The sequence below is a fragment of the Octopus bimaculoides genome, chromosome 7 (assembly GCF_046866305.1).
Source record: "Octopus bimaculoides isolate indiv1 chromosome 7, ASM4686630v1, whole genome shotgun sequence".
Lineage (NCBI taxonomy): Eukaryota > Metazoa > Mollusca > Cephalopoda > Octopoda > Octopodidae > Octopus > Octopus bimaculoides.
In genome coordinates, this window is record NC_142934.1 from 76,526,613 (window position 1) to 76,541,270 (window position 14,658).

The 14,658-nt window shown below is 36.7% G+C and overlaps 1 protein-coding gene and 1 pseudogene across 1 annotated transcript in view; both read right to left on the reverse strand.

Annotated features, from left to right (window-relative positions):
- LOC106878138 (uncharacterized) overlaps positions 1–14,658 on the reverse strand; it is a 56,731-nt gene that overhangs the window by 6,690 nt on the left and 35,383 nt on the right. Inside the window, exons 19-27 of the mRNA XM_089355543.1 lie at positions 13,645–13,760; positions 12,004–12,084; positions 8,923–8,991; positions 8,128–8,250; positions 6,699–6,840; positions 5,897–6,010; positions 5,385–5,467; positions 2,485–2,552; positions 1,666–1,729 (exon numbers count right to left, since the gene is read on the reverse strand). Coding sequence (XP_089211669.1) covers positions 1,666–1,729; positions 2,485–2,552; positions 5,385–5,467; positions 5,897–6,010; positions 6,699–6,840; positions 8,128–8,250; positions 8,923–8,991; positions 12,004–12,084; positions 13,645–13,760 — 860 coding nt within the window. The remainder of the gene's footprint in view (positions 1–1,665; positions 1,730–2,484; positions 2,553–5,384; positions 5,468–5,896; positions 6,011–6,698; positions 6,841–8,127; positions 8,251–8,922; positions 8,992–12,003; positions 12,085–13,644; positions 13,761–14,658) is intronic.
- Positions 9,274–10,122, reverse strand: LOC149134780 (histone-lysine N-methyltransferase SETMAR-like; annotated as a pseudogene).

The following is a 14,658-nucleotide window of genomic DNA, read 5'->3' on the forward strand; positions in this document are numbered from 1 at the left end:
TATAGAAGCCATGATTGATCGCTGACCAAACCATTCAATTTTTTTCTCCTTGTTTTCTCCGTATTCTTTCTGTTGAAAAGCGTAGCTTGAAACGTTAAAGACTTTCTGTATTCCCAAGCGTCAAACTAATACATCTTTTTGTTGTTTACACCACCTGTCCTTGTCTGTTGTCGTTTTTTTTTTCATATATTCTCCCATATATATATATATATATATATATATATATATGGGAGAATATACAAAAAATAACAACAGACGAGGACAGGTGGTGTAAATAACAAAAGTATATATTAGTATGACGCTCGGGAATACGGAAAGTATTTGACGTTTCGAGCTACGCTCTTCAACAGAAAGAATACGGAGACAAGGAGAAAAAACACGGAGAAAAAAAATTGAATAGTGTTCAGTCAACGGTCAATCGTGTGTGTGTGTTTGTCCCCCCACCATCGCTTGACAACCAATGCTGGTGTATTTACGTCCCCGTAACTTAGTGGTTTGGCAAAAGAGACTGCTAGAATAAGTACTAGGCTTCCAAAGAATAAGTCCTGGGGTCGATTTGTTCGACTAAAGGCGGTGCTCCAGCATGGCCACAGTCAAATGACTGAAACAAGTAAAGAGTAAAGAATATCTTGGAGTGTAAGGTTTGATGTACAAAAGATATTGATAAGTTCAGAGCTCCACATAGAATATCATAACCCAGTCTGCTTCTAGTATAATAATGTGGTTACTACTGTACTCACTAGTTATGATAGACTGATTAAATGTTGGAGAAATTATGATAAACACGTTTCCTATGAATGTTTCACTCTAGCGTTTATTTTCAATGCTTGCATTGGATGTTCCAAGTGCAACAGGATGCTGTGCTGAACCACAACAGGTTGTCAGGTGAATAATTTATTGTATTATGTTACACAGATCAAATGGTATTTGATCAAAGGCAAGTTGTTGAAACAGCTATTATCCATGGAATAAATGTAAACTTCACTCATCATTTGTATATGCTAGCAGAAGCTCCATTTGAAGGGTGGTATATCCGGGTGGTATAACTGCTGTGGTGTGCTTGTTTATTGGCCAAGTTGAAATGTAAAATTTTGTAAGTAATTTTGATCTGATTATTATAGTGTAAAAACTCACAAATATTCTCAGAGAAAACTTTTGTGATCTCGTATCTTTAATGAAAACACTTGAATAAAGGCAGGAGAGAGAGAGAGAGAGAGAGAGAGAACATTCTAAGAAAAGAAATTGGAACAGAATGTGCTAGGGAATGCTGAAAAATATTAAATGAAATAACAGGGGAAAGGATACAGTGAGAGTGAGAAGAGGCAAAAAATGAAAGGATAAAAATAAGAGAAAGATTCATAAGGAAATAGAAAGACTAATAGGAGTAGAAATGATAAAGAAAAGATGGAGAAAGAGAGAGAGAGAGAGAGAGAGCTTTGCAAGGAAATAGCTGTGGTTTTAAACCACATTTTGATGAAAAAAAATGTATATATTAAAATTGAAAATTTTAAGAATTTTCTAAATAGTGTAGACTTTAATTGTTTTCTTTTTTGTAAAACCTGCTCATAACTAATTAATAAGCAGCTTTCTTTATTATAGTATTTATATTTATGTATATAGCTATATTTTCCAAGATAATAGAAGGGTTAAGTAAGAAGAACTTACCAAACATGGTCCTGAGAAGTTACTTGCAACACAGTCTGATATTAGCCCAAATCCAAACTGGGTCCTAGAATAGACAAAGTGTTTAGTGGAAGTGATCAGTTGGTGCTTGTAACATAAATATGAAAAATTGATTTTTAATTATCAAAGTAATAGGAAAAATGTGAAATAAATTAAAGTTAATTATATGTGTTTGTGTGTGTATATGTTACACACATGTGCATAGCATAGTAGATAAAGGTGTTAAGAAATGCAGTGCAGTCACATAGAGGTTCTGAGTTCAATCCTAGGCAAGGTATTAAGATGACTCACAAGACAGCTGGAGCAAACTCAGCCAAAATGTAGTGAAAGCAACAAACAAAATGTGGACACCAGTCCAACTAATGTGTATATTGAACGCTGTGAAGCAACAAACAGGAAGCGGGACAAAGTAAGTTCGTGTGTTTGCTCGGCGATATATATATATATATATATATATATATATATATATTCAGGTTGTACAATATATACTTTACCATTTCTTTATATATTTCAAATCATGTTTCATATGAAGTTAATGTATTGTTCTTATTTCACCATAGATCAGACCTGACTAAGCAGATCTACGATCAAAGTAATTTCAGCTATAACCATTTTGTTGTTCATTTTTTTTTTTATTCAGGTACAGTGTATCTAGGAACCACTTATTCAATGCAGCTTTTGTTTATTTATTTGTTTTTTTTTTGAGCTGGTATGATGTGAATTGAGCTAGTTTTGGCTAATTTAGCAGATGGCAGACCAAATAGATATTCTTTCTGACTGTTTTATGTAAAATTTACTTACTTGCTATTACCTTTACATTGACCAAAGTCTGTGACAGTCCGTTTATAATTCATCAATAAAGCAAGGAGCTGTAATAGAGAACTGCATTGATTATATGCATGGCAAAAAAAAAAAAATAAAGGCTTAGAAAATTGTATATATATATATATACATATATATATCATCATCATCATCATCATATATATATATTGGGTTGTAACATAAATAATGTGGTTCTTTTTCAATTGCATGAACTAAAAGTCAGAGGGGGACGGGATAAACTACCTACATCAACTTGCTATAAAAGCAGGTAGTAAATCTACCTTGTCCTTATTCTTAGTGCAAGTTTTGAAGAGTGCGGTTCGATTTTAACAGTCACTTTTTCAAAGCTATAATAGAAGCGACAAAGGAGTATATTTGGCATATTTTGTTTTATGAGTTCAATAAAGTCCTCAACACAATGGAAAATGTGAGGGATATTAATGCACTATATGGATATTGGACAATAAGCGTAAGCCATTGTCAACGGTGATTCCAGAAATTCAGAGCCAAGAAGACAAGCCTCGTCCTGGAAGATCTGTTGAGCTCAACAAGGATATCCTGCAAACCCTGGTGGAGCAAAATTCTATCATAACTGTTGAAGAACTAGCAGAGAAGCTTGGATTTGGTCATTCAACCATTCATCAACACCTGTGTGCCATCAGAGAAGTTAGCAAATTGGTTAAATGGGTTCCTCACAAACTTTCCAAGTCTAATCATACATAGAGAGAGAATGTGTGCTCTTATTTGTTGCCATGTCCCATGAATGAACCTTTTTTGAACTGAATAGTGACTGGTGATGAGAAATGGGTTCTCTATAAAAATGTTAAGTGCTGAAGACAGTGGAAGAAACACTAGTACCCCAGGCCAAAGAAGGTCTTCACCCATGTAAGGTGTTGTTATCTGTTTGGTGAGATATGAACGGTTTAGTCCGTTGTGAACTTTTAAACCCAAACCAAACGATAAAAAAGGAGATCTACTATGTGGTATGACATCAGCGACTGGGGAGCTGACCACTGACCGGCACCTGGAGCTGACTGGAACTGGGAGCTGACCGGAAGAGGGGAAGAGGGAGCCATGATTGGCATTTTGTGCACTTTTCGAGTGGGGTCGTTGCGACGCGAAGACGTGCGAGGCGATTGTCCAGGTGAGGGAGAGGCAGCTGCTATTTCTAGTGTTCTTCGGGTTGGGCCAGGCGTGAGGACAGGATACCACAGGACAGGCTCGTGTGGTGGAAGGAAGACGAGGTAAGCCGTTTACTACTAATCACATGCATACACCACAGACTGTGAGCAGCTTGAGTGGCTTAAGTCAGTACTAGAAGAAAAACAACCATTTTTGGTTTCAAAAGGAAAGGCGTTCTTCCATCAGGATAATGCTCAGCCACATACAGCAAGGATGACATTCCAAAGGCTGGAGCAGTTTTGAATGGGAAACGATGCCCCACTCACCATATTCAGTGGACATTGCTCCATCTGATTACCATTTATTCCACAGTCTTCAAAATCATTTGGACGGAAAAAATATGAATTTTGTAGATGAGGTCAGAACAGTACTGGAGGAGCATTTTTCTGGAGGAGAATTTTGGAAGAGGGGCCTTGCATATCTACCAGGTAGATGGAAGAGCATTGTAGAAAATGAAAGAGAGTGTATTTTAGATTAAAAAAGAACTTTGTTTACCTTAATTTTGTAAAATAAAAGTATTAAAAAAAAACAACACATTATTATATATATAGTGAGGGATTATCAATTTGGGAAAAATAATCCATAAGCTCTCTGTTGGCACACCAGGCTATCAATATCAATTAGATTAGCGAAAAACTCCTAGTGATCTTTTGGTAATGTTCCAAGTTATGGTTCATCACAATTCTATATAGTAAATTTATGGATGGGCTCCAGATAAACTTGCTTTCACAGAGTGATATATAAGAAACAAGTTAAAAATGATGGTGAATTATATGTAATGACCATTATTTTTAACTTGTTTCTTATATGTTCATATATATATATATATATATATATATATATATATATATATATATCATCATTGTTGTTGTCAATTAACGACAACTTTCCATGTTGGCATGGGTTAGATGGTTTGATTAAGAACTGGCAGACCGGGAGGCCACACTGGGCTCCAATCTGATTTGGCAAGGTTTCTATAGCTATATACTCTTCCTAATGCCAACCACTCCAAGAGTGTAGTGGGTGATTTTTATGTTCCACTGGCATGAGTACCAGTCAGGTGGCACTGGCATAGGCAAAAAAAAAAAAATTTCTCATTGGTTCTCTCCCCTTGAGCGAATTTCTCCCTCTCTTCGATTTCTAAGCAAACTCTCATTCTCTCTGCCTCTTATTCTGAAAGCTACCGTAGATGGCAGCAACAGTAGTCACCAGTCAAATTTCACACACGCACATACATACATACATACATACATACATACATACATAAATACATATATATATAAAATTATAATCATCTTACTGTCCACTTTTCTATGCCTGCATTGGTCAGATGGTGTTTATCCAGACAGATTTTCTTGTCCGGATGCCTTTCCTGCTGCCAACACTCACCTGTTTACAAGTTAGGTAGTATTTCCCCATGGCTGGACATGTAGACATGTTCTCTCAGAAGATCAGAGGGTTGGAAATGATTGACACTGCCTGTAAGGTCGTGACAACCACATAAAACTTTCTCTTGATGTCAATACAAGGAGAAACACACACACACACACTCACGACAGGTTAGACACTTGCTCGAGGTGTGTGGGCAGTGTATATGTACACACACACTATATGTACTGAATACTCAATCTCTGATTTGTACACCCAAACACACATGTGCACACACACGCATGTATACAAATATACAACAATGTTACCTGATAGAGCAGAGGCACAAGGGAGGTGTAGGTTTTGTTCCTTGTATCATAGTCAATGTATTCAAGGTGGCCAGCTGAAAATACTAAAGAAAAAGAATGGAGTTATATTTGTGGTCAATGCTGTGGTGTTGTCAACATTTTAGTATTCTTGTGTGTATTGTAGTATTTTTGTATTCTCTACTGTAATGTTGTTCATATATGTAGTAGGCCTGGCTAAGTGGTTAAGAAGTTCATTTTGTAAAAATGAGGTCCTGGGTTCGATCCCAATGTATGGCATCTAGGGCAAGTGCATATATCATTACCTCAGGTCAAACCAAAACCTTGTGGGTGAATTTGAGTAGAGGAAACTGTACAGAACTGACTACAGTTGAGACTAATTACTAATACATACCAGACTACATTACTTAACAGTAATTTGAATTTAATAACATTTAACTAAATTAGTGACACTTAAAATCAATAAAACGCTAACTTGCTCTCAGATGGGATGAAAAGAAAAGTGATTCTTGTACCTATGTTCCATGGTGCCATATCTTCATAAAGTGGTAGTTGTAGGAAGTTCTTGTATAATTTGTGACGGATTTTTGGTAAAAGTCCTGACCGAAGAAGAGTGATTAATGTTATAGCTGCAAAATAAAAAAAATAGGTTTGTAATCTGACATTTGGGAAAACATCAGGATCAGGCAGTTACAGAAAATAACACTCCTTCGAACTGCTAGAATACTTAGAGAATTGCTTGACAATTGAAGGTACCACCCCAGTGCATTGTTTGTGGACAGCCAGCACCAAAATGACACCACCAGCAACAAATGCCACCACCACCGCCACCACCACCGCTGCCACCGCCACCACCACCGCTGCCACCACCACCATTTAGTGACCATTTCCATGTTGGTTAGATTATTTGACTGGGATTGCTAAGCCAGAGAGCTGTACCAGACTTAGGTCTGATTTGGCTTGGTTTCTACAGCTCGATGCCCTTCCTAATGCTAATCACTCCAAGTGTGTAGTGGGTGTCCTTTACATGTCACTGGTATGGGTGCTTTTTATGTGTCATCGGGACTGGCCACAACTATAATTTCTCTTGACTTGATGTGTCTTCTCAAGCACAGCAAATTTCCAAAAATCTTGATCACTTGTCATCACCTCCATGAGACTCAACGTCCAAAGATCAAAGCTTATCACCTCGTCTCATGTCTTTCTGGGTTTATCTCTTCAACAAGTAAACAAGCAATACGTTTTGACAGAGTAATTGGAATGCTGAAGGGTTAAGATATGATGATTGAGTCTTTGATAAAATTTGTATATACTTACTGTGAACATCTCCGTAGGGAATAATGAAACCATCAGTTTTACGTTGAAGATACACATCATAATGATGACTGTTTGTTGAGTTGCAATGGAGACTGTACTTTCTGGAATGGCCATCACGAAAGGATTCAAAATGGTGATCAACCTTTAAAAATGTAACAATAATGATTTCAAATTTTTGCCACAAGGGCAGCTTGAGGGAAGGGATTAAGTTGATTACATCGACCCCAGTATGTAACTGGTACTTATTTAATTGACCCTGAAAGGATGAAAGGCATAGTCAACATTGGTGAAATCTGAACTCAGAACGTAGGGGCAGAGGAAATACTGCAAAGCATTTCGCCCACTATGCTAACGATTCTGCTGGCTCACCGCCTTGAAAATGTAACACTAATGAGGATATCATTGTCATTATGATTTTGGCATCTACTGGTCCATGCTTGCATGGGTTGGATGGAGTTTACTGAGGTGGATTTTCTGTGGTCAGATACCCTTCCTATCGCCAGACCTCACCTGTTTCCAGGCCAGGTAATATTTCCTCATGGCCAGACATGTCTACACATAATGATGGAAATGAATGATACTTCTTGTATGACAGTGACACATGCAATATCAAGACAAGAAGTCACAAACATACACATTTACACACAATAGTTTTCTTTCAGTTTCTGTCAATGAACCTGAAACCATGTGGTTGCGAAACAAACTTCTTAAGCATACAACCATGCCTGCACCTATACATATATACATGCATATATAACATACATACATTCATAATATATATATATATATATATATATATATATATATATATATATATATATATATATATATCATCATCGTCGTCGTTGTTTAACGTCCGCTTTCCATGCTAGCATGGGTTGGACGATTTGACTAAGGACTGGTGAAATCAGATGGCTACACCAGGCTCCAATCTGATTTGGCAGAGTTATATGTATGTATATGTATATGTATGTATATGTATATGTATATATAACAAGCTTTCAGTCCTGTCTTCCGAATTCTCTCAAAAGGCATGGTCAATCAGGGCAATAGTAGAATAGTGGAAGACACTTGCCAAAGAACTCATGTAGTTAGATTGAACCTGAAGCCAGATGGTTGAGAAGCAAAGTTCTTAACTACCCAAGTAAGCCTGTCTTATTAAAAAATAATAAACAGAGAAAATAAACCTTCAGTTTATTTAACAGTTTCTTTGATTTAACTTGATAAATGTCATGTTATGCTATAATGATATCAATGATTAGATAAGATTAGCAAAGACTTTACACATGGTTTATTGACCAGATGGCAGCAGCTGGACTAGCCTGTAGTGAAAATCTTATTAAGACAGAGTTAGTTAAATAAAATTAATTATAAATGGTCACACAATTGAAGGGAAGTAACTCAATATGTTACCATAAATTAATCCTACCTGACGTATGAGATGCTTTACATCAATACGAACAAGGTTCCAAGGCAAAAGATCTCTAGTGTCTGAGTAGAAAGGGCCTTTTACTGTAGTTGTCACCTGAATAGACTTATCAGTTTGGTTATCCTGAAACATAAGCAAATAGTAAAGTATTCAAATATTGGTTTTAAATTTTGGCACAAGGCCAGCAAGTTCAGGAGAGTGGGTAAGTTGATTACATCAACCCCAGCACTCAATTGGTTCTTATTTTGTTGACCCTGAAAGAATGAAAGGCAAAGCTGAGCCTGGTAGAATTTGAACTCAGAACAAAAAGACGGACAAAACACCACTAAGCATTTTGTCTGGCATGTTAATGATTCTGCCAATTTGCTGCCTTGCTATTTATGAGACTCTTGGTGTCCATCACCCAAAAGATGGAAAAGTATTCAAATATTGACTGGTACAACATATGTACAACAATACAGATTATGAAGTAGAGAGGAATCTCAAATATTAATTTCACATATTTAAATAGTTTCACAAATTTGTCAGACTAGAACAAAGGTAATGGCTGTGTAGTTAAGAAGTATGCTTCTCAACTACCTAGTTTCAGGTTCAACCCTATTACATGGCACTTTGGCCAATGTTTTTCCACCACAGTCTCATATCAAACAAAATCTGAGTGAAATTTTGCTGAACACAATTATATTCAATTAATGAAGTTAATTAGCTGATATTTTATGGTCCAGTGTAGACCACGACTGGTTTTATTAGACTCTACTAGTTTTCCTTTAGTATAGTAATATGTCATTAACTTACTTTGAAGAGTAATTTTTGGTCAGTTATCTTGAAGATGTTTAATGGGTGATTGTCTGATCTGAAAGAAATCTTCAGAAAACCAATGAGAATATCAGCAGAATTACATGTTGGAATGACTTAGTTAAAGAAATACATCTGGTATAACTATACTAACAAATGTACAGTATTCTGATCTACTTAGCAATTCTTTCAGATCTTTTCCATTTGAATTACTATGCTTCGTCTTTAAAAAAAATATTTTTTCCACAGATGTAGTTTTGAATGCTAATTATAAAAATACCATTTTCTTTTGAGAAATAAATAATACGAAAGTTATGAATAGCTATCTGTGTATTATACTTAATGTAAATACATCATAAAAAGCCGAATCAGACACAGTATTCATTCATAAAAAATATATCTTATGGACATACAAGGGCTGTTCATTAAAGATTTCTCCTGATCCACTTCCCAAGGACTGGGATAAAGGAAACGGCATAATTATTAGTCCTTCTCTACATAGCCACCACCAATGGTGACATACTTCTCCCATTGCTTTATGCAGCTGTGAAGACCTCATCAGTAGAAGTCAGTAGGTTGCATCTGGAGCCAAGACTTTACCTCAGAAATAAGTTCATCATCATCTGAAAAGTGCTCCCCTTTCAAAAAAGACTTCATGGTTGGAAAGAGGTGGAAGTCAGATGGTGTGAGGTCAGGAGAGTAAGAGGGATGAAGAAGGATTTCATAGCCGCAGAAGTGTGCTTTCATCTGGGCAACATGTGCATTGTGAACTGGGGCATTTTTTTGGAGGAGGCAGACTCCTTTGGTCAGCATGTCATGCCCCTCTGCTTTGATGGTGTCCCACAATTTCTGCAGCAAAGAAGCATAATATGCCCCATTAATTGTGGTACCCTTTGCCAGAAAATTTGTCATCACTACTCCATGCTGGTCCCAAAAGACTGTGAGCATCACCTTACCTGCTGAGGATTGGACATGAGCCTTCTTTGGAGGTGATGAGTTATGTTTCCATTGCTTCAATTGAACTTTAGTCTCAGGATCATAGTGATGGACCCATGTTTCATCCTGTGTAAAAAGTCTGCCAAAAAAGTCCTCCTTGTTTTCTTGGCACATTGCCAAAAGAGCCTGGGAGCAATTGACTTGTTCTTGCTTCTGAAAAGGTGTGAGCATCTAATGAATCCATCATGCAGACAACTTCTGCATGTGCACATGGTTGTGAATGATTTTTTTCCATGGACCTTACACTTATCTCCACTTCTTGGGCTAGTTACCAAATAGTTATGTGGCGATCCTCCAAAATGGTGGCTTCCACTTTATGGATGGTGTTGTCATCAATGATGAAATGTGATTGTCCAGGAGTAAGAGCAATTTCCACTTATGTCCAACAACATTTGAAATTGGCGATGCCAGTGCTTGACTATGTTATATGATGGTGTATCGTCACCATAAACTTCTTTTATCTCATTGAAAGTCTCTTTTGCTATACAACTTTTTATGTATAAGAACCTGATCACTGATCTGCATTCAACTGCCTCCATTATAATACCTAAGTCCACTTCAGCAGCCATAAAAGACAAATGAATACCAGTGGAAAGCTACGATTTTCAATGTAACATGTAGAGACATGTATGATTATACTTGTGCATGTTCTGTTTTCTGCAATAACCAGAAGTGGGTCAGGGGAAATCTTTAATGAACACCCTTTGTATTGTATAAATAATACAAATATATCAGTAGCAGATGAAAATCATCCAGTAGCAGAGATGAGAATGCTAAACACATATTCCTGTCTTATTTGGGCTTTATCAGTAGCATGTACACATTGGCAGTTGCATGCTAAGACAATTTTTTTTTATCACCATTGATATAGGAAAACTGATTGAAAAATCACTGATGTTGCAATTAGCTGACTGGCTGAATAAAAATCTGTAATATGCAATTGAAGCAGTATTAGGTTAAAATAGCAATATGTACATCAAATGGATTGCAACAAGCTATATAAACTATGGTCTTTGTCCAGGGAGAAAGTTTTAGCCTCCACTATTGTTGTACTAGAAAAAGCAATTGTCATGTTAAAAAAAAGAAGAAATTCAGAATATTATGAAACTCTCAAAGATGAAAACATTTAATGAAAGGAAAGCAAAGCATTATAAAACTTTAAGAGAACCTTAAGCACTAACCTTAAACTCTAAATCCTAATGTTTTCAACAGTATTAAAAAAAAGTGGGAGTTCCCTATGAGATTGTCAATGCAAAGTAGTTACAATATCTGGTATGTTGATAGTTGAGGCATCTGAATGGGTAAAATTACCAAAAATTTTAACCGTAAAAGATTCATAACTTCTTTATTATTAATTTCTCCAAGAAATGAATGTCATTTTCATAATAAACATGCAAAACTACATATGTGTTGAGATTAAAAAAAAAAAATGAGCACAGTGACTCAAATGTAAAAACTCTATTCTTTCACTTTGGATACTATGCTTGACAAATAAGGTCAGAACAATGCCTTGAGCTGTCTCCCATACTTCCTAGAAAAAGAAAATGAAAATAAAATATTTGTATTTTAACATTAGCTCCAAGCCACATATTTTTAGTGAGGGTATAATTAATGATTAAATCAACTTTTGTTCCTGACAGATACTGTATTTCATTGATCCACTCTTGGAAGGACAAAAGCATATTTGATCTCAGAACAAAGGGCTGAAAGTATATATCAAGCTAGTTTGTCTGACTCTAATAGTTCTGACAAACCCTACCCAAAGAAAATAATAGTAACTATAATTTATAACATTTTTCATCTGTATTGCATAATTATTTCTAACTAGCTTTATGAGGCTCCATGCATTAAACACTTATACTAATTTGATCGTTATGGTAAAAACAGTTAAGCAGCTGAAGAAGTTAAATGAGATGGTTTGGTACAGGAAGGTTTTAATTTCTTTCAACTAATCACATGGCCAATTCTTGTAAGGGTTATTTGACCAGCCAAAAATAGTTTCTGAGTAATCTGAATTCTGATGGGTTAAATGTTGAAATAACTGTGAAATCTCTATATAACATTGAAAAATAAACAAAAAAATACCTGACTTTCATCAGGATGTTCTGTTTGATATGGATTCCACTGGGATTCTGGATAAAATGTCACCATTGCCAAGGAAAGGATCTAAAAATTTAAAATATTCATAGGTTCAGAATTAGAATGTTTAGCAGAGCTCTATTTGTGTGTATGAGTGACTTATGCAGGATTCAAAAAGTATTTGAGGACACTTAACTATCAGTATATATATATATATATATATATATATATATATATATATATATATATATGTGTGTGTGTGTGTGTGTGTGTGTGTGTGTGTATAGATAGATAGATATGTTTCTTTATTAGCCACAAAAGGCTGAACACAGAGGGGACAAGTTACAAAGTAGAGCTTTTCTTTTTGGGGAGGAGAAGGAAGAAAAAAAGGGGAGGGTAGATTTTTGATCAAAAGGGATCGTAAAAAAAAATAGATAGATAGATGGATAGATCGATAGATAAATAGACAGATAGATAGCTAGTATGCTTCGCTGGATGTGCAGTGTCAGTGTGCATGTATGACAAAACATCTTGAGAGAAAAGTTGGGCATAAAAGTCATCAGATGTGGTGTGCAAGAGAGACAACTCTGCAGGTCTGGGCATGTGATGTATGTGGACGAGGACAGCTGTGTAAAAAAGTGCCAATATCTAACTGTTGAGGGAACCTGAAGAAGAGGTAGAGTCAAGAAGACATGGGATGAGGTGGTGAAGCATGATCTTCAAACATTGGGCCTCACGGAAGCAATGACAGGTGACAGAGACCTTTGGCAATATGCTGTACATGAGAAGACCTATCAAACCAAGTGAAACTATAATTGTGGCTGATGCTAGTGTCATGTAATAGGCACCCGTGCTGGTGGCATGTAAGAAGCACCCTTCAAACGTTGGGCCTCATGGAGGCAATTATTAGTGACCAAAACCTTTGGTGATATGTCATGCTTGAGAAGACTTGTCAAGCCAAGTGAAATCATAGTCGTGGCCAATGCCAGTGTCACATAACTGGCACCTGTGTTGGTGGCACGTAAAAAAGCGTCCATTATACTCTTGATGTGGTTGGCATTAGGACTGTAGAAACCATGCCAAATCAGATTGGAACCTGGTGCAACGCTCTAGCCAACCAATTTCAGTCAAACCAGCTAACCCATGCCACCATGGAAAGCAGATGCTAAATGATGATGATGATGATGATGGTATATATATAAGGTTGTTTGTTATGGCAGGTCAGAGAGCGACCATTGGTTTTGCACCTATAAAGTGACTCATCAGACTCAAGTAGCTGGAGGGTTATATGCCTCCAGCCTTTTGAGCCTCACAATTCACCTATACACTTTATATATATGTGACCAACCATAACAAACAACCTTCTAAATATCCTGCTGCTCTAATGTTCCACTGTGCTTCTTTTTCGAATATATGAACGTGTGTGTGTGTGTGTTGTTGTTGTTGTTGTTTTATTCTTTCATTTTTTTACTTGTTTCAGGCTGTTTCAAGCTCCAATGACTACTTTGCTATGGTTTCTACAGTTTGATGCCCTTCCATATGTCTAAATTTATATCTATATCTGAATCAGTCTATCTACATAAAATGTGTGACTTGGAAAGGTAATGTAGTACAGGACAGTTGACAAGAATGATGCCAGAGTGTTACCTTTGCAGATGGCTGAAGAATGAATGTTGAAATGCTGAGAGATACCATTATGTTTAGCATGGAATTCAGTTGTTGTTTTGAGTAAGAGTCAACCAGATTCAAGAAAGACTCATAACCTACAACCAGAAAGAAAATAAACAAAGTGACAAATAGTTATCAAATAAGAATTTCTAACTAATGTGCAAGGGTGTAAGTTTTCTAAGGAACAGAGTATAGTTTGGTTGTACAGATCTTTTCTATTCTAGGCACAAGGCCTGAAATTTTGAGGCAGGCAGGGGCAGTCGATTAGATCGACCCAATATGCAACTGGTACTTAATTTATCGACCCTGAAACGATGAAAGGCAGCAGAATTTGAACTTAGAATGTAAAGACAGACGAAATACCGCTAAGCATTTCGCCCGGCATGCTAACATTTCTGCCAGCTCACAGCCTGGTTATACAGATCTTGAAGCGTTACTGGTGCTTATGTTCTACAGAAATCACACACAAATACATGCACAAACTAATACACATACACTCAAACATACACTTACACTCATACATGCACTCATACTCACACATGCACTCACACTCACATAAAATGCAACATCCGCCATATCAGAGTTATTCGTTTATTCTTTTCCTTATTTCAGTCATTTGACTGTGGCCATGCTGGAGCACTGTCTTAAAGGGTTTTAATTGAAGAAATCGACTCCAGGATTTATTCTCTGCAAACCTAGTACTTATTCTATCAGTCTTTTTTGCCAAACCACTAAGTTACGGGTACATAAACACACCAACATTGGTTGTCAAGTGATGGTGGGGAACAAACAGAGACACAAAGATTCACACACACACACACACACACACACACACACACACACACACACACACACACACGTACACACACACACACACACGACATGCTTCTTTCAGTTTCCGTCAACCAAATCCACTCACAAGGCTTCCTTTGGTCTGCCTGAGGCTATAGTAGAAGACACTCGTCCAGGTGTGATGTGTGTGTGTATTCGTGT